Raw genomic sequence first — 24297 nt, 5'->3', positions numbered from 1 at the left:
AAGTTCCTTCAATTTGTTTTGTAGAATAATTTGGGTCATATTACTTGCTGGTCGTGACGTTTTGCATAATGAATTTAGTTAACTTTGGACTGTAAGGCTACGTTCACACTCCAGGCTGAAACATCCCAATTCCGATCTTTTCATGACAGTCTGAATGACACAGATCCGATCTTTTCAAATGCGACCCAGGCCCCGTGGGTTTGCCGTCCTGATTCCGAATTGTAGCCGTTCTTTTCAATTGCGACCGCCGTCTGACCGGCCAGGCGACTTGATTCCGAACCGTACGTCATCGACACGCAACAAACGTCATCATTTTGCGTTGAAGTAGGCGGGAACGAGAACGTAAACATCAACCATGGTGGACGATGCTGCTGAGACCAGTCAGTGGAAGGGAAGGGAGGTCACAGATTGGATTAATATTTGGGGTGATCGCTCTATTAAGGCCAAACTCCAGGGCTCTTATCGCAACTGGGCGGTTTTTGAAAAAATTTCCAGATAAATGGCCGAGCGTGGTGTTGAACCTTTCCCGCAATAACTTTTTTTTCTTTCTCCCCTTCCCAACCATGGTCAGAAGCGCGGGGGACCCGAGGCGATCCTCCTCCTCTTCCCTGTTCTGATCCTTAGATTCTCCAGAACGGGTAAATAAAGAGTCCATAGCATTTAATCTGGGGGAAACCTTCTTTTATTACCGTCATCCTTCTTCCGTAACACACAACATGAATGCGCACCCACACTGCCCCCCCCCCCCTATTCTCTATCGCGGCACGCGCTTGCACACACACACACGCGGGCGCGCGGCCCCAACACATGCACATTTCCTTTCTACAACAGTGGGTACAGACGATCCCGACTCCATTGCCTTCTTAAAATGAGAAGATTGTAATTGTGCTGCTCTTTCGTGAAAATAAATTTAATATTACAAAAAGAGCTCCGCTTTTGACAACACTGTTGTTGACATCCATTGTTAACGTTTGCTCCGCAAACAACAAGTGACGTCGTTCACCGTTGCATATTCTTCTGGCTTCTGCGCATGCGGGTCTCGTTTGGGTCGTGTCACGGTCACACTGGAGATTACAAAAGTTCGGATTTACTTGGAAATGTGAACGGTCTAGCAAACAAATCGGATTTGATTGAGCATTAAGCCCTGCAGTGTGAACGTAGCCTAAGATTAGTCTTGTCGGGGTAAAAAAAAAAAAAGTTGCCTGATGATCAGGTAAAGCCTTGTTACAGTACAAAAAATCAATGCTAAACTTGAAAACACGTCATGTTATGCACCTTATGTCTAGGGGTGCGGGGCATAACATAAATAAGTAAGAAATTAACCTTAATGCCAAAAAGTAAGCCCTCAAACCACCAAACATTTTTAATAAAGCTGCCTAGACAATACTGTTTGAATAGTGGAAGGGTTTACTGTTCCAAATGAAATGAAGCATCTAACTTCAGGGTGAACCAAGGCCAAAATAATAAACAAAGCTGAACTAATTCAAATGTCCAATGCTCTATCTGACCTCCAATCAAACAAAAGGAAAAAAAATGACAAAGTCTTACCCATCTGAACCTTAACCAAAACAAGGGAACACAGTCACAAACAAAATAGCAGTTCACCGTGACTACATCACAACAAAAATGTCCACAATGAAAGTTAGACAAAGTTTCAAAGTTGTACACAAAAGCTCACCAAAAAGTTTAAACAACCAAAGACCTCGCGGGTCGGCAGAAACTACATCTAAAATGATTTCACATCATGGGACAGCTGGGATGCCAGCTATTTAAAGTCTTATCCTCCAATCATACACGGCCACCAATCTTCATCCCGGCAATCCCAAACCGTCACCAGTCTCTTATCCTCCAAACCAGTGCTGGCACAAGGTCTTAGTGCAGCAAACCAGATCACTTGAGACAAAACAAGGAACCTACACACATTTCATAAATGGTGTTATTATATATTTGCTGACTGTTTTTTTTATTATTATTATTTCAAATTAGATTGGGTGATTTATATATATTTATATTCAAACTGACCCTGGCTCCCAATGAGAGAATGGAAACGTCATGTGGCCCCCACTGCATAAAGCTTGGGGACCTCTGCCATAGACGAACACTCAATATATAAGAAACAAAGAAAAAAAAAGCATGCACAAATACGACATGGGTCGTAACAGGTCACCTTTGCCCTGAACACTTTTCTGTAAAATGTATGCAGATGGCTCTGTATGTTTGTGAACCTCTTAATGCTGAGAGTGAAACTTTGGAGGCATTGGGTCTCATTTTTAGTCTTTGGTTTGACGAGAATGTGGATCTGAATCCATAACCTATTAGTCACAGGGCACACTCTATCGAAAGGCTGGTATTGGTTGTGGTATATATAGAATCGGACATTTCTTCATTTCTTTTTTTTAACCCAGTGTGTCTGTTGTCCACCTTTTATAAACTTCCTGGCATGGCAGCAGTGGGAAGATGTGATGTAAAGCAATCAGGGAGCAAAAAGAAAGATTAAATAAAAAAAGATTAGTCCAAGTGGAGCCAAGCCTAGTTAACACCCTCTAGAGTCAGGCCCCATCACTTGCAAATCAAGGTTGCTATTATCGCAATGTTATTAGCTGAACTTTTCACCCCAACCATGTTATAAAAGGAAATTACTGAAGGCGTGGAGGCCAATGAACCCTTGAAAGCTACGTGCTTTGCATGAGCACGAACGATTAGTGCACAGTTTGCATGAATTATATGGATCCGGGATAAAGCTCATCCTTTAACACTGGGCTAAAAAAACAGCAGTTGTCAACATGTTGAAAAGCGTATGCATCTGTATTAAAAAGGAACTAATGAAACATGGACGTGCATGTTCCACATTGTTTGATGTGATAATTACTGTTGTTGACGTGTTCGGGGTGTAAGGATAATTTAAAACACATGCATTTACTTTAAGGTTTGAGCGTTGCTAGCTTGGACTACATACACATTTGCAACTTGCCCTTAGTTTTTAAAATTGCATTCTCCATTATCATACTCTGCTATTTCAAGAAAGTGTGTTTGTTAAATTTGTAATTCCTGTACAATTTGCTCCCCCTGAAATCACCTATACAGCTGAATATTTAGTCTCTTTTAGCCCATAACATCTTCTACATGCCAATTCTCTGTCTCCAGATACTTAATACATGCAGATCTAAAGCCATTCTTGCAAGAAATGATTAATTGTTCAATAAGCAAGCCTTGATGGTGACAAGGCCTTATTAGCTGCACTAGGTCATATATTGTATATATGACAAGGACTTTTCTCTATAAATTATTGTTGGCTATTTTTTGAAGCAAAGAAAATGGCTGTAAAATTACAAAATCAGCATAAACCGCTGTTGGTGTTTTGTCATTACATCTATTGTGTTTATAATTAGTCTCTAATAATGTCAGAACATGAAAGAAGTGTGCGGTGCTCACAGGGTAATTGCTTACTAGGAGAAGAAACTTTGGGGTTTTCTTACATGTTTATAGATTTAACCTGCATTGGTAATTAAAATGGGGCCTGAACTTTAATATGCATTTGCTGCTAATGCAGTAAAAGGAATTTTTTTATGAGAAAATTGCATTTTTTTATTACCTTGACCATAGCTGTGGCTTTCCTTGTAATTTTGATTTTAAATTGTGTTATGTAATTTGTCATTGCCTCAATGTAGCGTCAGATTGACTAATATAAAAAAGCCGCTTTAACCTTTTTAACTTGCTACAAAGTCTTATTGTTGTAAAAAGAAAATGTTTTGGTGTATTTGTACAACCGCACAAATCTGTCAGATCTGTTATCCTCAAAGTTTTGCATTTTATAAATATTTTTGTTGAAAAGAAAAAAACAAAAAAAGATGTTTTATTGTTTATTTCAATTTAGAAGCCCCCTGAAGATCAACCACAGTTTTATTTTTAGCTATTGATGGATGAACATATTGCAGTTTTTTCAGGTACTTGTCATTTTTCCCCACTCATCCGTAGTCTTGATGCCAACACTTAACCTGTCAGGATTAGGAAAATCCTGCAGCCGATAAATTCAGGCTAAGCCTTGGTTCTCAGGGGACGGAAAGAGAGAAGAGACTGCTTAAGAGCAGATACAAAGAAACGACATTCACATTTAAGGTAATAGAGCTAAAGAATGACAGACATTTAAAGAGGCGTAAGCGCTACCAGCAGTACTATAAAACATTGTTAAACGTCAATAAAACTGAAAAAAGTGATGGAAAATTAAAACCTGAATGTCTTTGTTTTTTTTTCGTTTTGTTTGTGTCTATGGGTCAAATTTTTTGAACTTTCAAATTGAAAATATTTTAGATGCACTGGGCAGCACGAATCTGATATTAATGATTCATTTCAATTACAGTGAACTATCAGGAGGTGTTTGTGATGAACTTGTTCTCCGATTTGTGATGCTTCATATTATCTTTAAAACATACATGTACATTTTGGATTTGAATGCGCAGCAGGTACAAGAACCTTGTGATAATAGGGGTATAGTTGCTTGATAAGAGGCAGCACAAAAAAAGATGATAAATATATAAATAAATTAACTGCCTTAAAAATGGCTTCAAAATTGTAATTCAGGATGCAGATTTTAATGGCAATACTTTACAAAAAGTCCTTATTTTTCCTTATAACTCAGATGAAAATAGTGTTTTGGTTTTTTTGTTCTTGTGACTTTTTCTTTTCTGACTATGGAGGACATACAGTACAGACCAAAAGTTTGGACACACCTTCCCATCCATTTGAATGAGAAGGTGTGTCCAAACCTTTGGTCTGTACTGTACATTAAGATTAAAATTGCATTTGAGTGTATTTTCCCTATTAAAATGGCCACACACACACACACACCTGCCCACACATACAGCTCAGAGGTGAATTTCTAATGAACTCCAGAAGGTATGGCCTAGAGAACAACACAGGATAATCTTAAAATAAAAGACCACTGAGAACGCTTTTTAAATATTTAAAAAAGTGATCTTTAACACCTAAAATAAATCAAGAAAGAAGTTTTATTTTAAGAAATATGAACATATCATTGTGTTGTGGTCAGTTGAGCTCCACAAATCAAATACACACACACATCGACCATAATTTCTAGGATTAGATCTTCACGCAAAAATATCAATACGGTGAGCATACATTTTGATATTAGCTATTTTGTCCTTAGCATTAGTGGTTACATTTTTAGAAAATAATTGGATTGTTGTTTTGAAGAAAGCATTTTGGGAGAATTGGAATTACACTTGTACTATTCTACTTGTTTTTTTCCACCAACTGCCTCTTTTTTTTCCCTTTTATCTCTTTCTTGATTGGGACATCCATAGCCATATATGGACTAATCAGATTTAATACAGATTTCTAGAGTTCTCTACACATCCAAACATCAAAATGTGCTTTCAACAATTATTTATGAAGCTTTCTGGAGTTTGTCTGAGGACCATGCAAAGCTTGGAGATTAGCTGCAGGAATTGGTGACCTCTGTGGGCGAGGCATTCATGACCCCCCTGACAAAATGTGCTGTCAGTCCCATTCGCTTCCATCTTGTTCTAACCCCACTAGGACAGAGCATTAAAACTGATTTACTTTAAACTGCAGAAGAAGATTTTTCTCTTCAATTCAATTCAATTTTATTTGTATAGCCCAAAATCACAACAACAGTCGTCTCGATGGGCTTCGAAGTAAAACATGAAATCAAAAGGATCACGAATACAAAGAGTTCAATAGAAAAATACTAAAATGAACTAACAAACTGACTAAGCTATACTGGCATCCCTGCCCTTAGACCCCCCTTCGCTCTGAACTGAGACATATGGACACTTAAGATGCATAGGTAATATTTTAGCCTACAAGTTTAAGACAATTTATTCAGAAAAACAACTTAATCATACTTCAGCATGTTACACTAAATGTCAAACAAGCCTTGTGGAATTAAGTCTTAAAGTTCCCTCAGTGAAGTAAAAGTGGGCCAACTTCCATCCCATTATCCCACTGAGAACTCTAGCTGATACAGTCCAACGTCTCTCCCATTACATTTTATTACTCATCCAGTCTAAAACATTTGAGAGATAACACACCCTCATACTTTTTTATGACTATATAAATTGTATTCAGTTTAAAAAACGTATTAACCCATTTCACGTGTTTATGCTTCATTTTGCTTTATTGCCTGTGCTCTGCTGTGAGATGGATATTGCAGGTAAATATTAACATCATCAATCAACTAAAGGGATGAGTAAAAAAAAGCCGAAACACCTGAGGTGAAACACACGTGGCTGTGACGGATTAGCTAGAACACCACTATCAAGTTAAAAGAAGATTCCATCTGCATCCTCCCGAGTCAGCATGAAGCATTCACTTCTCTTCGTTAACCTTGTGCTATCTTAGATGACCCCACCCTTACATTGACGTGTTCTCCCTACTATGACAAAGGTGGATAAAGGTGGAAAGATTTCATGTAATCCATGGACACCAGTGAAGATCACAAATCATTGAAAGAAAAATGGTTCAGAGCACTGTCTAGTGGGTCTAGATGACCCAACTCCCAATTTTAAAGTGCCTAAGATAGCACAAGGGTTACGGACGCTACGATCACGCACTTTATACACTGCACAACAAACTGCCTCTGTGCTACGCAAAAATACCAGCTGTGTATTTTTGTACTGTAGAGTTTGAGTGTAACAGGTTAACATATTTAGATATATTCTGACCTTGTGTACCTCTTTTTAAACAATCAGAACACAAAACCAAGATTTTGATTTAAAGTCCCACTCTGATTGTCCTTTGATCTTTTTTCAAATCATTTCCAGTGGTCTTTTAATTATGATTATGCTGTTTATTTTTTTTTTATTTTTTTAACCAAAATCAAAAAAACCTGTTGTCCAGTTTATACTTTCTACAGACCAGCAGGAGTTTATCAGTAAATTTGCCTAAAAGGTGTTGCCAGGTCTTTTGGTACAGTGCAACCCCGCCTCCCTTCCTCTCCTCATTCCCTAGAGCTCTCTGTTTTAATGTTCTTCCCACTAGCTTACAGCTCCTTACAACCCCAACATAACATTACCGTGAAACAAAAATGGTGAGCAATGTTGGAGCTATCCAGCCATAGAGTTTTGATCCAGAGTCCAGTTCAGACTAGGAAAATGAAGACAAACATGGATCTGTTTTTCTGCAAGTGGATGTATCAGAATGGAGTGGAGCAGGGAGCTTGTGGTTTGCACAGCCTATTTTCTACATCACAAATGCGACTTTTTTTCAACTGCATTTTTCCATCTGCTCCTGATTCACAATGATTTGAATATATCATTGTGAAAAAGCTATTTCAAGCTTATTTTTCTTTATATATGTCCTCCATCATCAGAAAAATGCCATAAGAACTTGTTAAAACCCCCAAAAATACTGTGTGATTGATGAACTTATATTTCAAGCAGTATCTTAGCTGTGCCTAGCACTGCGCTTTTCTGACGCTCTGTTGACTTCAGCACATCCCGTCAGGGGTCGCCACAGCGAATCAGCACACAGGTGGTTTGGCAGAGTGTTTTCATACTGTGATGCCCTTTACTGACACAACCCTTTATTTTCAAGTCACAGGGAGACCCATGTAGGCCGCAGCGCGAAGGGTCTTGCCTGAGGACCCACACTGGATTTGGCTCATTGCACATCCTGGGAAGTGAACCCAGGTTTCCTGCGCGCCAGTCCTACGGTAGTTCAAAGTTCAAAGAACTGATTACTCTAAATTGTCCTAAAAGGGGGGATTTGAGTGTTTGTGCATGTGTGCTTGTGGCCCTGCAACAGACTGGTGACCTGTTCAGTTTGTGCCCCGCTTTCGCCCAACAGTAGCTGAGTTAGGCTCCAGCAGCCCCGTGGCCCCAAAAGGGTTACAGTGAGTTAGGAAAATGGATGATTGGTGGATACATATTAATCTAACAAAGTTGATTTATATTTTGTCAAATATGATTCGGACAGTGAGGAGGCGAATGATGACAGCTCTCCTACAAGGTGCAGTAGAGAAATAATTTGTTGATCTTAATTTGTTAATGAATTTAACATATTCTAATTCCTTTACTTGTTCTTAGGTTGTTTATTTTTGTATTCGTTTTTTAAACTTTAACTTAAACGCAAAACAATGTTTTTCATTAAAATTTTTACTATAACACCTGTATGAACAATGAACAATTTAACAAATTTTTTCAATGGTTACAAATGTTGATAACTTCAAAACTAAAATCCTGCATATAACAGAGAAGTCCAAATTTCAAATACCGTAAATTCCGGACTACAAAGCGCACCCGATTAGTAACCGCAACCACCCATTTTCACGTGTTTAACTACTTTTATACATAAACAAGCCGCTTTCTATACATAAACAAGCCGCATCGGAGTACAAGCCGCATGTACTAGGCAACATTGTCATCCTGACAATTCACATCCTGACTCCCAGAGTAAGTGTATTTCATTAGCACACTGTGGGTGGAATCAGCTTTGCCTCAGGATAATGTATTTGAGTATACCCACATCTGCCAAACAGCATGGAGCTCTATTCTGTTCACAAGTTCCTCAGTTATGGTTTTTTTATTTATATATTTTTTATTATTTTTTTTACTTATTGACAATCTAGGTATCATACATAAAATTACAAACAGTAACCATATAATCAACATTACATCCCTCAGTTATGATGAGGAAATTTACATCCGCGATTCCCCATTTCCCATGATTCTTAGGGGCTAGAGGCAGGGCCAACGCCCGGCTCGCCACACTGTTGTACGTGTTTAAGAATGAGCAAGTATCAGCAGTGCATGGAGGGGTGAACGGGAACAGATCTCCTTCCGCTTGTGTCGCGGCAGCGTTATGGGAGTAACGGGGCTGGTTAAAAAAACACACCAGTAAAATAAAGCAGCGGCGACTGAAAAGCGCGCGCCTCTGCGCGATATGCGCGCCTCAGCGCGGCGCGTGCGTCAGAAGTTTCCTTCTACAACAAACGCTGTTGCTCCGCGGACGCCTCTGCGCTCCGCGCTCGTCCCGCGCGCTCCTTGTCTCCCCTTCCTATTTTTCTCCGACACCCCTGGCCAGGGCGGCTCCAGGGAAGAACGCTTCGTCCCCATTCTGCGCTGGACGGAGCAAATCGTGTCTGTGCAGAGCAATCGGACTTAATACTGAACGTTTTGTGGATGAGGGGCGGATGCGTTGTTACGTGTGGGAGCCATCAGACTGCCATCGGCCCCGCAGCTCTATGTGAACGAGCAGCAGGAGAACATGTCTCCAGCTCACACGGAGGCTGTGAGCTTTTCAATGCAAAATTCCACTCAGTCCTTAGAAATCGTATAAACGATCACGTTGATTTGTGTTTCCAGTCGTGTCCCGACAAAATAAAGGCTGATGTTATTCCCACATATTTACCTGCAGCCAGCCGAGTCAGTATGACTCAGAGGTAAATTCACTCCTGAGCATGCGCTGTTCTCTCCGTCACGCAGCTGACCGGCTTTTCCAAACCCGTTGGTGATTGGATTGGATTTTTTCACGCTGCTTGTAACGATTGCTTTTAACTTGAAAGCTGCATCATATTGTAGTGGCGATCACGTGCACGTTGGGTCTAATGGCACCAAAGGATTCTGGGATGCGGCCGGGCATGCGTGTTTCGTTTTGTTGAACCATGACTGAAGTGTCTAAGACCTGAAGTGAGGTCCATGCTGTTTGGCTGCTTAGAGGTGTGTTGAAAAACAAATGTCTTGTGTTTGGTGTTAGACAGAGAATTCAAACCATTCACTGAGTCTGAAAATATGTACATGGCGGCCACCAATTAAATCCATAAATTGGCAGCGTCATTGAGTAAGTGGCTTATAGTCCGGAAATTACGGTAATTTGTTTATAAATTCCAGGGTTTGTTTCTTTTTTTGGGTGTGGCTTAAATCTGTGAGCTAAAGATCAAGGGTTTGGAGTGCGGGAAGGACACAAATGATTGCCACCTTTTTTCCTTCCTTTGAGGATTAATGATGCCTTAATAGCCCGTGTGGTTTAGCTGGGTGGTCACTAACTAGACTGCACATCCCTGAACATTCATGACTGCACTGAGAGCTATTTCGGCAAAAAACGAACATTCAAAGAGGTGAGATAGAAAATAGGGGATCTTGACTTCTAAAGAGAATGAAACTGCTTGAATGATTTGTGAAGCCAAATAAAAGAAAAAATAAAGAAATATATCGATTCATATACACCCCCCCTCCCCCTCTAAGGGAGTGTATAAACAGAGGAACTTTGACAATAACCTTCTGCTAAGCATCAATCGGTCTCTCTGAGTCAGTTTGATCCAAAGCCTGAGGTTCTATAGTGAAGTGAAACATGTTGATGCGTCCGTGTATGGAACAAATCCTCCCAGCAGATTCTACTTTGGCTTTCTTTTTGTTTTAAAACCATGTGCGTTTTATCTTCTAAAAAAAAAAAAATTTGTTTCATAAGTCGTAAAGCTGGCCTTAAGCCATTTTGTTGTTTCATGGGTTCCAGCAACTGGCACCCAAAAATGAAAAAAAATATTATGTCATAGAAAAATGTAGTTCCACTTTATGCTAAACTTGGGGTGTCCTAATCTATGCCTATGTCATGTTAGACCTGTCTGGGTATTCCAAAAGAGATTAATACCAGGGAAATTTGTTATTTTTGTATTAAATTCAAATCGTTACTTCATATATTTCATATGAAGACCATTTAACATTTATCAGAAATAACAATAAAGATATCTTAAGAAGACTTTACTTTGAAAAATGCTTTGTGTTTAATTAAACTGATAAAACACCCATAAGGTTTTCAGTTGGATGTTCAGTGTCGAGAAGGTGCTGCTTAGGGGACAAGAACGCTGTTTGTCTGTAAGTATCTGACAGTTTAACTTCTACTTCTCAGCAATTTTAAGAATAAAAGACCAACTTTGGGAGCAATGCTTTAATTTTCCCAGAAGTCGTTTTGTAGCAGATTCTTCCTCCGCATCATCCGGTGTTTTGCTCTTGTCACAAATGCTCTCCAAGGCCTCCAGCATGGAGCTTTTAATGCACTGTCAGCATCCAGATAGCAGATTTCACTGAGCATCCTGAGGATAGTGATGACGCCCACATAAGCCTAAACAATGGATAATAAATAATGCACACTCAGCCTTATCTGGAAAAGGTGCATGCAACTGGTCTATTTGCAGGTTTTGACTTTGTTGCTATGAATGGCATAACCTTGTGATTTTTAAACTTTTTTGGTTTGTCTCTGGAAAACGTATTTCTGTAGAAATCTAACCAAATGATACATCCGACAAGGTCAGTCTAAAGCCTTAGTAATAGGCTGTCCAGTGGAGGGTCATAGACAGGAGCAGCTGCATCTTAAGGGGAGCACAGGTGTGTGTTGCAGTTTCCTTGAGGCTCATGCAGCCACCTTCAGGGGTGTCAGAAAAATAATATGTCTTGCATCTGGTAAGTGTATGGTAAAGTATTTGTAAGAATAATTTTACACGTACTTATGATGTAGGGGTGATGCATTTGTACAGCGTTGGGCGGTATCGTAAAGGTGTCTTACTCCACACTCTAGTCGTGAGTAAGGTGCGTGCATTAATGGCTCCTTACTGATCACTTGCAATGCTGCATGTATGGGGTGTGCGGTGATATGTAAGTGTCCGTAGGATATCCACACAAACTACCATCTGATTGTCTTATTTTCTTATTTCTAACAGTCAAGTTGCTTCCAAGAGGCGTGCACTTTTCACTTGAACAGCACAAACGGGATCTCTGTGCCATGCGCAGGGTTTAGAAGTGGCAATCTCTACGACATGTCTGGGTCTCACCTAATATACCCTTACTTACCCATGTGTGTTGTCTTAAGGACGTATTCAGATTGCGAAAATCCTTTGGTCCAGTCCAGATCGAGTCCTGTACCTTGTGTTTGGTCTTTTTTCAGACTGTCGTCAAGCGTATTTTCATGTCCCGGACGAAAGCTTGTAAACAGAACCATGTGACTAAAGATTTCTTCAGTCGTTGGCCAGGAATTACGAGGACGTGTCAAAGCAACTAGAGGCAGATTTTATGGAAGTCCTGTGCTTTGCAGTCCCTGTCGGGAGAATTCATTCAAACTTTTTTTATTTTGCTCACCAATTTGTAACGCCTTTATCAACGTCAGCTACAACACATTTTACTCTCTTTTGCTTTTTTGGTCCGGTGGAAGCCTGCTGCAAGGTAGTTATTAGCAAGAAGACGACTAAAAAGTTGCGCGGAAAAATATTTGTCTTAGATTGTAGAAGAAACAGTGAGAAGCAATGCGTGTCACGTTAAAAGTTGTTTTAATGAGCCTTCAATGAGTTGCTGTGTCTCATCGTTGTGGTGTTGAGACATTATTTTAAGAAAATTCTGTTAAGGAAATACAAGGTAGCTTTTTGGATGACATCACAGCAGCGGTGGGCACATGTCGTATAACAAAATACAGAAAAGCATTAAAGGTGTAGTTCACGGATCATTCTTTGTTTCTTTCCTACTTTGTTCACATCATGTGACGACCTGGAAATTTTTAAAAATTAACTGTGGTTCACTTTAGGTGAACCAAATGTATCCAGTCTAAAAAAACACCCCAAGTGTTTACTACAACATGTCGCCCATAGGATAAAAACTGTGGGACCATTTTTGCTCTACAGGCTCACCAAGCAATTCATGACCTTACTATGTTGTGTGGGCCACCTGTGTGCCCCCTACAGGTTTAGCCATTTTTCGCCCGCATACAGCCCGTTTCCAGCCGTGAGGGCAGTTGTGACAAAGACTTCTATTAACTCTCTTCAGAACTTCATATTTGTCAGTTGCTGTCTTCTCTAAGTTGTACGTCAGATATATTTTTATCTGTTTTGTTTGTGAAAGCACTATAATGAAAGACGGGCTCACAAAATAACTGGAACGTCTTCAATGACTTGTCCAACCATAAAAAGAGACAGATGCAGAGATACCCCGACACTGTGCAGTGGTCTCTCAGGAGCGCGGGGAGATGATGCCTGCAGAGAGCAGAAGCTAAACTGCCAAGTCCCTCTCACAGACAGACAGGATTTCTTTTCGATCAAAGTCATGAATGAGTCCCTAGTGTTTGACCCAAAAAAAGAGGCCTTACTTCTTCGTTTTGCTTCTTTATGATTTTCAACCTTTTAAGCTTTGGTATTTTTTTTTTCCTCTGGTGTCCTGCTGCTTTGCTGTGCAGCGACAGAAGCAATGTTATTATTATTTTATTTTTTTCCCCCATCTGTATAAAAAGTCTTGTAAATAAATCTTTGTGCTTTAGTTTGAGCAAATAATGCTTTTCAGAAGAACTGAAGTTTGCAGATTAATCATGTAAAAAAAACAATTTACCTTTTTTATCACATCAAAAAATTATGTATCACCTCATAAGTAATTGTATTTGTCTTCCTTGATGTTGCACATTTTTTTAAAGTGACAAGTGTTGTACTTGTTGTGAACTGATAAATGACGTATTCTTGGTGTTTGTCACAACGTAGTAGCTCCTTTCTGCGATCCTCGACTCAAAAGCCAACAGCACATGTCTGAGTCAACCTCTGTACGGGTGCATGTGACTAAGGTTTTAACCGGTCAATCTGATGAATTTTATCTGACACAGACAGTTATTAAAAGTCAGGTTAACACATATAAACCTCTCCATGAAAAGTGTTTGTTTTTCTCGCATGTATCCTGTTTAACCTGAAGTCACATAAAACGTGGGACCCAGTGGAGTTGCATATCCAATTTGTCATAAACCTTTTCTTCCACTCAAAGCGCTGTTTAGTGTTTACCTCACCTAAGCAAAGCTGCGGCAAAGGAAACAAGCTGTTAAGAAAGAAGTTACACTTCTGTCAGTTTTTGCAGCTTGATGCAATATTCAAATACTTGAAAAAAAAAGACATGGTTAGAATTGATAGGAATAAGTGCACGTATTAGTCTGAGATTCAGAACAAACATAAGGAAAAGATTTATCTGAACCAAACTGAATTGATTTATTAAAAAAATAAAATAAAAAAAACTGACAGCAGAAATTTAAAAGACCACCTCCCAAAAAAGTAAAAAATAAAAAATTAAGAGGTCATCATGTGAAATGATTAAAAATAAATAAACAAAGAAAAACTGATTGTATTTGTAAATAGTCTCAATTTATGTTTTTCAACATTACCAGCAGAGAATTATATTTGATTTGAGCAAAACTATTAAGGGGGAAGTGTTTATCTTCTTTTTTTTTCTCCCACTTGTCTTTTCATTGTTTTTTTTTCTTCCTTACTTGGTATAATTTTTGAAAGAAATGTTTACGAACAGCAAAAATAAAACAAATACATATCAGTACAAGCATTTAAAAAGTAGAATTTAGGTTGATTTTTGAGTCCAGGAGTACAACATTTTCCTGACAGAGATGAAATAATTATGACTATTTGTTTGCTGTAAATGACATTTCCCTATAAATCAAGGTATGGCTATTAGCTTGAATGCACATCTATTCACCTAAATGAGTACATTTTCACAGTTTTTTAAATGTTTTTTCCTCAACTGCATTTAAATGTCTTATTTTGATTAGCGTTTTCACTTTAGTGATTCACCTGTGTTTTGTTTTTGAAGATTTTTGCTGCAGTTCAGATTTAGTCGTCTTCTTTTCAACTGGCACATATTCCTAAATACTGCCAGAAAATATAGTGCTGCGATGATGGATGTGGTAATTGCAATAAAGTAATATTAAAAGACAAACGAGCGATTTCAGAAGAAATCTTGGGGCTAAAGTACCAGTTGATGCTTATGGGACCTTCTTACTCAGATTAAAACTGCAGCAGCCAAGCCCAGAGTCAATCTGAAGTGAAAGCATCATTCCTTTAAACTGATTAATCAACCTATTTTTTTAACCTTTTATACCGATGCTAATCTTTTGTATTGCAAATAAATACTGTCTGATGCATACTGTCAAGAATTTTTGATTCAATCCTTGAATTCTTTTGGGTTCACTCTTTAGTTGCTGTGCTGCACTTATCACTCCTTTGGTTAAACTGCCCCTAGGGAGACTGCAGAGATTTAAAAAACATTTATTTTTATGATTGCCAGTAAGTTGCAGATCCTAATGAGCAACTTTTAAATCATGCATGCATTTAATGGCCACACAGAGTTAAAATATAATAAAAAACAAAACAAAAAAACAATCATGTTTGGTATTAAGTAAAACCAGCGGCCATTAATGTTTCCCCTTATATACGGTTAGTAACGCCATTCTGCACTGCAGAATTTTGAGCTTATTCATTCGACTCTTAACTCATTAAAGACCATCCCGGGATAGTTTTATGTTGTCTTTGCGTCATAATTATTAACTATTACCAATCATTATGTTTTAAGAATGCTTTTAAGGAGTATTTTAAAAAGTATCAATACAACTTACTGCAGAGCCCTCAGGTGTTGTTTTTTTTTTTTTTTTTCCACCTGGGGCCCCAACCTCCTATGAAGTCTGCCATTGACAAGTGGATGCATCAGAATGTAGCGGAGCAGGGAGCTTGTGGCCCACCCGGCGTATTTTCTATGTCACAATTACAATCTTTTTTGAATTGCATTTTATGTCTTTTCTTGATTAACCAGGAATAAAGAACTAATCAGAAATGCAATTGTAAGCTTCATTTTCTTTACATATGTCCTTTATCATCAGAAAAATGCCACAATTCAAGCCAAATTTCAATTCAAAAATGTTTTATTTCAAATCAAAACAACAATTACATAAAATAAAATAAGTCAATACAAGACTTTGAAGATTAGATTAGAAAAGGGGATTGGAAGAAGCTTAAGCTTTTAGGAATCCACTCCCCCACTCAACACCACTCATAACAGACAACAAAATTAAACATTTGACATTTTTTATCATTGTTGCATTGCTTCATGGTACTTGTTCATTATGTATCTTTTAAAAAAAAAAAACATTTGAACTGGACAAGACTTTTACAAGTTTTTATATCATCATATCATCCATAATGTGACACCTTTCACTGAGATACACGTGGATTTTAGGGTTGTCCCTACTTTTGGTAGATAAAATGTGTTGGTTCCTCTCAAGTTGTATTTGTTTACCGCATCTCTGCTTTGAAACAAAGTTAGAATATTAGATGGCAGAGAATTTATTGATACTTTATACATGATCTGAGCGGTTTTAAAATCGACCAAATCTTGTAATTTTAAATTAAATGTATTAAAAACACCAAAAACCGATTTTTCATGGGAGTGGGTCCTTAAACACACTTTAGTCCTGATACTAACACAGGGAAGCATGTTTTCATTAGAGAGGGTTGGCAATACAGGATACCTCGATGATTTGCCATATATATAAATAACCTTAGCCTGACTGGCAGGAGTTAAATACCGTTTTCAATATATATTTTTTCGTGGGAAGTAAGGCAAGCACTTGTACTCATTTGTTTTGATACACAAAGTACTCACTGCACTCTGTGTTCAAGGGATTTTAATCAGAGCAAGGCAAAAACAAGGAGAGAAAAAAAACAGCCTTTCAATTGCTTTTATTCTAACTCAGCAGTGAAGTTATTTCAGGATATGCTAGTGTCTCAGGGAGTGCAACAAGCTGTCTCTGCTTGTGGGATGTGACAGTGTTGCCAGGTTCAATATCATTAGCTTGGTTTCACCTGTCTTCTCACATACGGCATCATCTCACACTCACTCTCAAAAACCCATGGCTCATGCACAGCAGACACAAAGAAAGGGGGAGGAAGATGGAGATTAATGGTACAGCACTGCTTTACATCCATCCTGTACTGACACCCAATCTTCATTGAAGTTTCTTGCATTAATTTATTCAAAAAGTAAATAAAATCCTTATTTAGATTTATGGGTTTGTTACCTTGTAATCATGAATCTTACACAGCATCATTTGCTGCAAAGAGAACATTATGGGCATTTTTTTGAATTAAATTGTATTTGGGGGATTTTCATGGAGATTGCAGGTGTTTATTTTTTTATTCTTGGTGCAGTTACAAGTATTTGTTTAATTATCCTAACAGTCTGTAAGGGAAGTTAAGTCCTGTCAACGTGGTTCGGTTTCCTTTCTCTGTCCCTCCACCATTTCTTTGTCACCTTTTTGTCCTAGTGTATCTGCAGCCTCCTGAAGCAGGGAAGGGCAAGTCTCAGTAATCAGCTCCAGGATATTATTGGAGTTTATTATTGTGTTTGATAAATCTGTAGGGATGGCTCACTTTGCACTGACCCTCTTAAAAGCGACCTTGGAAATTCATTTGTTTTTCCTCGGTTAACTGCAGATCCAATACTGTCCAAAGATGATTACAGCAGCACACATATTGTTTTGAGTCAGTGGTGCGATTGATGCTTGGTACATGTGTTTGTTTGTGTCTTTAGCAGCCCTGCTCGGCAATGATAGTGAAGTGTGCCGTCAGCCAGGCTTGACAAAGATTTTACAAATGTGAGGGATTTGAGAAAATTGTCAATTAAGCCATTTGACAATCTTCAGTAGGATTGCTCAACTGTTCATCTTTATTTTTAAAGGAATTTTACCTGCTTTGTTTGTGGTAATTTAGTTTGTTTGGTTGCATACCCTGTAAAAAAATCAAGTGAAGCACCATCTTACTTTACCCTTTCACACAGCATCGTTAGCTCCAGTGTTGACGTTCTTTGACGTACTTTAGCTTTTCAATTGTTTATGCAATTAACATAACTGCAACAGATTCTGAAGTGGCAAAAGGAGCTTTGTGCTGATATGCAATGCTTTACTACTTTGAAGGCCACAGCTGCTTTTCTCTGCCTCCGAATCTGTTTGGAAGTATGTTAGCATTATGAGTGGTCGAAGAATTTTAGAGCGTGTGTTGTGTCCTATCACAGGCAACAGCGTTTGTGTAGGAATATATCAATTTGTTGGTTAGACATCAACAGTGCTGTAAATGAGTTATTCCAGACTCAAGATTGTTGAATTATCTTGTGATTTAGAAAGATACTTTTTCACTTTTGTTGACATTTCCAGTGTTTTGGCTGTTGGCTTCATTCACTGTATAAGAGAACTGGAGCAAGTAACTATGATGTCACCCATAGAAAATGGATTACTTCCAGCTCCATCAAAGTGAAGACAATTCAGCCGAAGTTTTTTTGCAATACAGACGCTGCCATGTTGGAGCCAGAGGATGTTCAAAATGAAATGTCAGTAAGCAGTGATCGGTCCGAGTCAGTCTGAGTCATTACTATGGCAACCACTCTCAGGAGTGAGCTTGTTAGAAGACCACACCCCTACCACTTGAAAGTGGGCTGGAGAGAATCTGTCAAACAGTTTGAATGTTCAACGTGATACCACTTTCTTTTATTGAGGCGTCTGGTTGGTCCGTTTAAACTTGAATAACTTAAAGAAAAACTATGAAAAAAATAGGATTAGCAAGAACATGTCAAAAAAAGGTAGCAGAACAAGAATGGTTATTCCAACAAATAGAATGATTGAGTAAATGCTGTTTATTTCTCCAGAGAAGTCTATGAAATGTTGGCTTCTTTAAGCCAGCAGGTACTTCCTGTTTTGTACTCCATCAGAAGACTAAACAAGGCTCCCTGATATGCCAGAAGTCCGCTCATGAATAACACATAAGACAGACCGACAGACAGACTGAGGATGAAAAATAGGCATGTTGTCTGTGTCGGACCAAAGTCTTTTGGTACAGGTTCTTTCTCTGATGTGTCTGCTAGTTTACAGTCTTATAGGATCCTATAAGTCTCAGCAAAGTTTTCTTTCACTCTTTTCTTAATTTAGGAAGACCAGATTAGACAGAGCTACCCTCAAGGCCCCTGAAGTATTTGGTTTAGACTGAACTTTATTGCTTGGATGGTTGTTGTTGAGTGAACAATGTTCTGTATTGTTTGATGTTGGAACAACTCATTTTAAAGCCCCTGATGTTTGTTGGGTTCAGTCCCATCTGAAGGTCACTGCTCTATAGCACTACAGCCACAGCTTTGTTCAATATACAATAGGTAACAGATTGCATACAAGCATTTAGAAACAGATACAGCAGTCCCTTGTTGATAAAGGGAGTTATGTTCTAGAAATAGCCTACGATAGGCAAAATCAGCAAAGTAGACATCTTTGTTTTCAACAATATTTAATTATTGATGTTGTAAGGCTGAAAAACCTTTTACTAAACACGATAAGCACTTTCTTCAGACCGACGATAACATTTTAATACTTGTCTCGTTTAAACTCTGAAAGTTCAAACCTACGTAGAAAAAACTGTCCAGTGTAGAAAGAAAAAACAAATGTAATCTGAATTCTTTCTTTCTTCTTTATTTTTGTTTCCTTTCATGAAGCATCAAAAATACAAAAACATGTATTGAATACAACATAAATTTAAAGGCCATGTCACACGTACAATCTGCGCAAATTTTCAAAGATAAAATTTTGGTCTTTTGTGATTACACAATTCATTAGTGTTTCTTGCGTTGATTATTTTGTCAGATGTCTTTTGAGGGTTGTGACTTATGTGACTTTGGTTTTAAGCTGTTCAAAATCTTTGTTTGGCTGAGCATTGCATCTTTACACAGTTCATGCGTAGGTCTCTCACAGGCTGGTGTCCATGCAGCGCGGGAAATCCGACTATTTACCGTATTTAGAACAGGTACGGCAAAGTCAATTGACGCAATGTGATTCCTGCTTAGCGCTCTGAATGTCAAAGTAAAGAAATTCAATAAAGCGCAGGTTTACATGTCCTCTGAGTGGTTTATTTGTACTGCTCCCGTAGTTTTAAAATGTTTCTTTTGTGATACATCTGTGAACATTTCAATATGAATAAACACAACATTTCTCACTGTTTCCTTGTATATTTACGTATGACCAGGTTTCAACTGCGGACAATGCGCAAATTGTATGTAGCGGCAGTGTGACAAGTTCCTTTACAATTTTACAACTTCACAACTGGAAGGGAGCAGTTTAAAGAATTAAATTCTTATTAAATGTTTGCCCCTTGCTTAATCAAGAAGTCTATATGTATATCTGAATATACGCATTTATACAAAGACATAACTAGAGATGGTCTGGCAGTAGCTATTCATGACTCACACAATGAAGAGAAAACAAGAAAAATAAATAAGGAATTAAACAGAAAGATGAAATAACTATTTTAAACATGTTCAACAACATTTGTTGTTCTATTAGGTCTTCAAATTTCAGAAGACTTGACGTAATGAATAATGCATTTGCACTTTCTCTATACCCAACTTTATTTGCTGTCCGGAAGATTTGTTCCTGTACAGGAGAAAGGTCATGAAGGTGGTAAATTGACGAAGGTCTGCAGTCAATTAGGACACAGAACACAATGTGCTGTAAAAAAAATAAATAAATAAATAAACAGGAGGTAAAGTATGCAAAAGGGCCAACACCTGCAAAACCACGAAATGTGATTTGAGTTATAGTAAGAGGCCACTTTAAAGAGGTTCAACTTCTTTCGAGTACTCCAAACCAAAAGGGCAAGACTAGTTCAAAAGGGTTTCTTTTCTTTTTTTTTTTTTGTTTTTTTGCAAAGCCAAAACACATTTCTCACAAGTGATTTAATTCTCAGCTATGCTTCCTTTTTTTTTTTTAGACTTTGAATCATATGGTTGTTTTTTTGATACCTTTATTTTTCTGTAGTGTTGCCAGGTTGAACTTGGCCCTTGTGGTCTTTGGTTTGCTTCCTGGTACTTTTGTTTATCCTCTCAGCTGTTTCCAGTCTATTAATTACTTGCTCGGCATGACACCAAGGTTCAGTTTGTCTTTGCTGCATCACTTTCACATCTGTTTGTTTATTTTTCATACATTTACTTTGAGTTAAGAAAACTTATTTGAGCGGCTGTCATTTTTTGTTTAAATTTATTGACTTTAGTTCAGGTTGAACCCGCCTCAGCTATTCTTTATAAAGTTCATCCATGCATTATAATTGTTAGGACATGTTTTATGCTGTTGTTGGGGCTATTTTTACATGCCCCCCTTTAATAAGCTTGCATGTGCAATAACTCCCTTAGTCTCATTAAAATGCTGATAGTTTTGGCTTCAAAGCCACACTGACCCATGGTCTGCTGTGAGCACCCGGATGTGCATACTGAGCAGAGCCCTGATTGATCTGCCAAAGGAGAGTAATTAATGGGAATTTTCTTCACTGAAAAACTGGCCTTTACACAAGCAAACACCCACACACTAATGAATGAGCCTACGTAACATGCAACCACCAAATGAACTTACACTGCAAAATGTGCTTTAAAGGCTGATCCTAATGTAAAGCTGGTGAACTTTGACACTGCAGTCTTCCGTTTGCTTATTATGAGTTGCATAGCTTGATTTTTGCCCCGGAACTAACGTCAACTGACAGACTATGAAATATGAAACAAAAAAATATAAGAGTTTGAGTTTTCTCATGATGTTTGGACAAAAAGCTCAATCCGATGTCTCTCATGATGAATCAACACTATTGAACATCTATCCCTGTATTGCAGTAACATGTTTAATCATTTAACAAAACATAATTTATTATTTAATGATTGAATTTGACTCTATGTTTCTGGAGCTGGATCAGGGGTGTTCTGTGTGTGAACATCCAGTAAAACCACACAGTCCCATTACTAATTTGATCAGCATCTCTGAGTGTTTGGAGAAAATCTCATTTTTGGAACAATCATTGGAAGTCACACGTCGATTTTGGTGCTTTAGGAACTTAAAAATAACATTTGCTTGTTTTTAATTTTAATTTTAACTATGTTTTTAATTAACCCATAACAGCCCAGACCCATTTTTCCTAAAAAAAAAAAAAAAAAGTAATGTAAAATACACCTCAAACCAAGTGGACCACCAAACATATTTAAATATATTTCACTGATGCCACCATCGGATCATACGGGTTAAACACATTGTAATGGCTTTAAAAAACTTCAGATTTAAAAAATCTTTAGTATTTACACCTTCTATAAAACTTTAGGCTTTGAAGATGAATTTAAAAAGGCAGAAAAGTTTGTCTGAAAAAAGTCAGCTTGATGGACGTTTCTTCATAAAAGATAAAAAATGTCAGATTTTGCCAACCTAATTAAGGAGGCAGCTTAATGTTGCATTCACACCAAACGCTATTCGCGTACTAAATTTGCGTCCTCTGTCTCTCTTCTGACACACGTCTAATTAGCTTCTCGAAATTTGTCCAAACGCATTGTATCTCATTTACAATGCGTGGAAGATGATGTTGAGAGATCAGGTTTATTTATTTTGAAGACGGTGAGCTTCACCATCACTGCTACTGTTGGGAGAGGGGAGTGGATAACTGAATCCAAGTGCAGACACAAACTGATAGAAGTTAGGTTATTTAATTTGACTTGGCAGGCAGGCAGACTGATAGGCTGGCAGGCAGGCAGGCAGACTGGCAGGCAGGCAGGCAGACTGGAAGGCAGGCAGGCAGGCAGACTGGAAGGCAGGCAGGCAGACACAGGGTGAACAATAATCTGGCGCTGGCTGGAGATCCTCCTCAGGAATAAATAGAGTCTGTGATGGCCTGCAGGTGGGGAGGTGCTGATTGTAGAGATGAGCAGCAGGTGTTGGGCTCCAAGGAGGAGGCATGCTCAACAGAACCACAACAGCTACTTTCAGCAGTACGTCCGTCTCTCTGTGACCCAGTTTGAAGACTCTTGTCCCGCATTAGTCCGAGGAGGGGAAAAAATAAGAATAAAATGAGAGGATATTTTTATCATTGGCAAAATATCATAAACAATCAGATTCTCCTTCATGTTTGTTTTGGTTTCTACCTGCTGACACATCATCAGCACTTCACAGACCAACGCTGAGTCCCTTGTTGGTTGACACAATGCAAATTCTTTGGCAAAATTCAGATATTTGATCTCTGTAAAAATAATGACACCCAAAAAACAGACTGTTATTGTTTGTTTGCCTACGTTATAATAAATGGGTTAAGAGTTTGACATTACAAATCCCCTTAAGTGTTGGAACTACTTCCATAGATCTTGTAAGATTTGCGTGTTAATGTCCCTCGATTCATTTTACGAACATTAGTGTAATTACCAGAAACAAACAAGACGACAACCAGAGAAGACTGGCAGGTTCAGCCAGCCTTTTAGAATATATTGTCTGCCATTGATCTTGACTTTATTGGAAACATGATGGATTACTTAATTGCTGTAAGAAAAAAAATAAATAAATAAAAAGGAAGCACAATCTTTTATGAGATGATGCTAAAGAATTAATTTCCTTTAATTAGCTTGTAAGATCCATCCAAAACGATTGTGTGCTTCAATGGCAAATGCATACACTACAGACGTTTTGACAACAGTGATAAAACAGACCAAAACCCTTTAATAAAATGGATTTGAGTTTAAACCAGTAGCTGAGCTTTTGTATTGAGTAATGCCAAAATCTTTTTTATTAATCTTAGAAACATTTTTTAAACATATGTGACATGTTTTTTTTTTCTAATATCTTTTTCAATTTGTGGTCACAACAAAAGCTTACCAGAGTCTGAAATGATGTGACCATTTTTGTCACACCTGTCCACAGGTTCACTGGCCCTAACCTTCCCTCGCCAATCATTAGCAGCAAGAACTGGCTTCGCCTTCACTTCACCTCTGACGGCAATCACAAGCTGAGAGGTTTCAGCGCTCAGTACCAAGGTAAGAGGAAAGAAAGAGTCACTTTTAAAGTTAGATTAATCTCAGTTATAATTTTATCAATGTTTTTGCTTTGTGTTTGACTTTTTAGACTTTTCTTTATATGAGTATTTGGTTTTGCATTTGACTGGCAAAGGAATAAAACAGGAAAGAACAGCTATTAAAATGAAATTGTAACAACAGCTTCTTTGAACTCATATGTAGGACCGTATCATCTCTTTACTTCAAGATGTTGACGTCAGCAGAATAGTGTAACTCTTTAACCCTAGAGCTGTCGTCATCTAACAACAACAAATTTTGACATACCGTAAATACACAATTACTGTAAATTAGCTGATTTTGATGCAAAAGAAGTGGCTTTTAACATCAGCTTTGCACCGTTATCCAAACCTTTACTAACATAAAATGTTACATAAGCCAGTTTTTGTGTCAGAAACAGCTGATTTACGTTCATTGCGTATTGCAAATGTTGTACATAAGCACAAGGCTGCTTTTCTCCTCTTCAAAATACGTTAGAGTTACGTTTAATGTGTAAACGGCTGAAGAGTTCATGGTAGTTGATAGAATGTAAACAATCGAGATAAAGCTCAGGTGTTGAAGGGTTAATAAATTGAGGATGTTTAAATCAATTAAACAAATATTTTAGTCCGTTTTAGTTCAAAAAGTCCTTCAAGTG

At 38.1% G+C, this 24297-nt stretch overlaps 1 protein-coding gene across 3 annotated transcripts in view; it reads left to right on the top strand.

The window, feature by feature from the left end:
- The window catches only part of csmd2 (CUB and Sushi multiple domains 2), a 279666-nt gene that overhangs the window by 97593 nt on the left and 157776 nt on the right, over positions 1-24297 (top strand). For all 3 annotated transcript variants that reach the window (XM_023959868.1, XM_023959867.1, XM_023959870.1), the window contains exon 6: positions 23512-23624. In XM_023959868.1, coding sequence (XP_023815636.1) covers positions 23512-23624 — 113 coding nt within the window. The remainder of the gene's footprint in view (positions 1-23511; positions 23625-24297) is intronic.

Source organism: Oryzias latipes, chromosome 11 (genome assembly GCF_002234675.1).
Source record: "Oryzias latipes chromosome 11, ASM223467v1".
In the NCBI taxonomy this organism is placed as follows: Eukaryota; Metazoa; Chordata; class Actinopteri; order Beloniformes; family Adrianichthyidae; genus Oryzias; species Oryzias latipes.
Note: the sequence above shows the minus strand (reverse complement) of the source record. Positions and strands in the feature narration are given on the sequence as shown.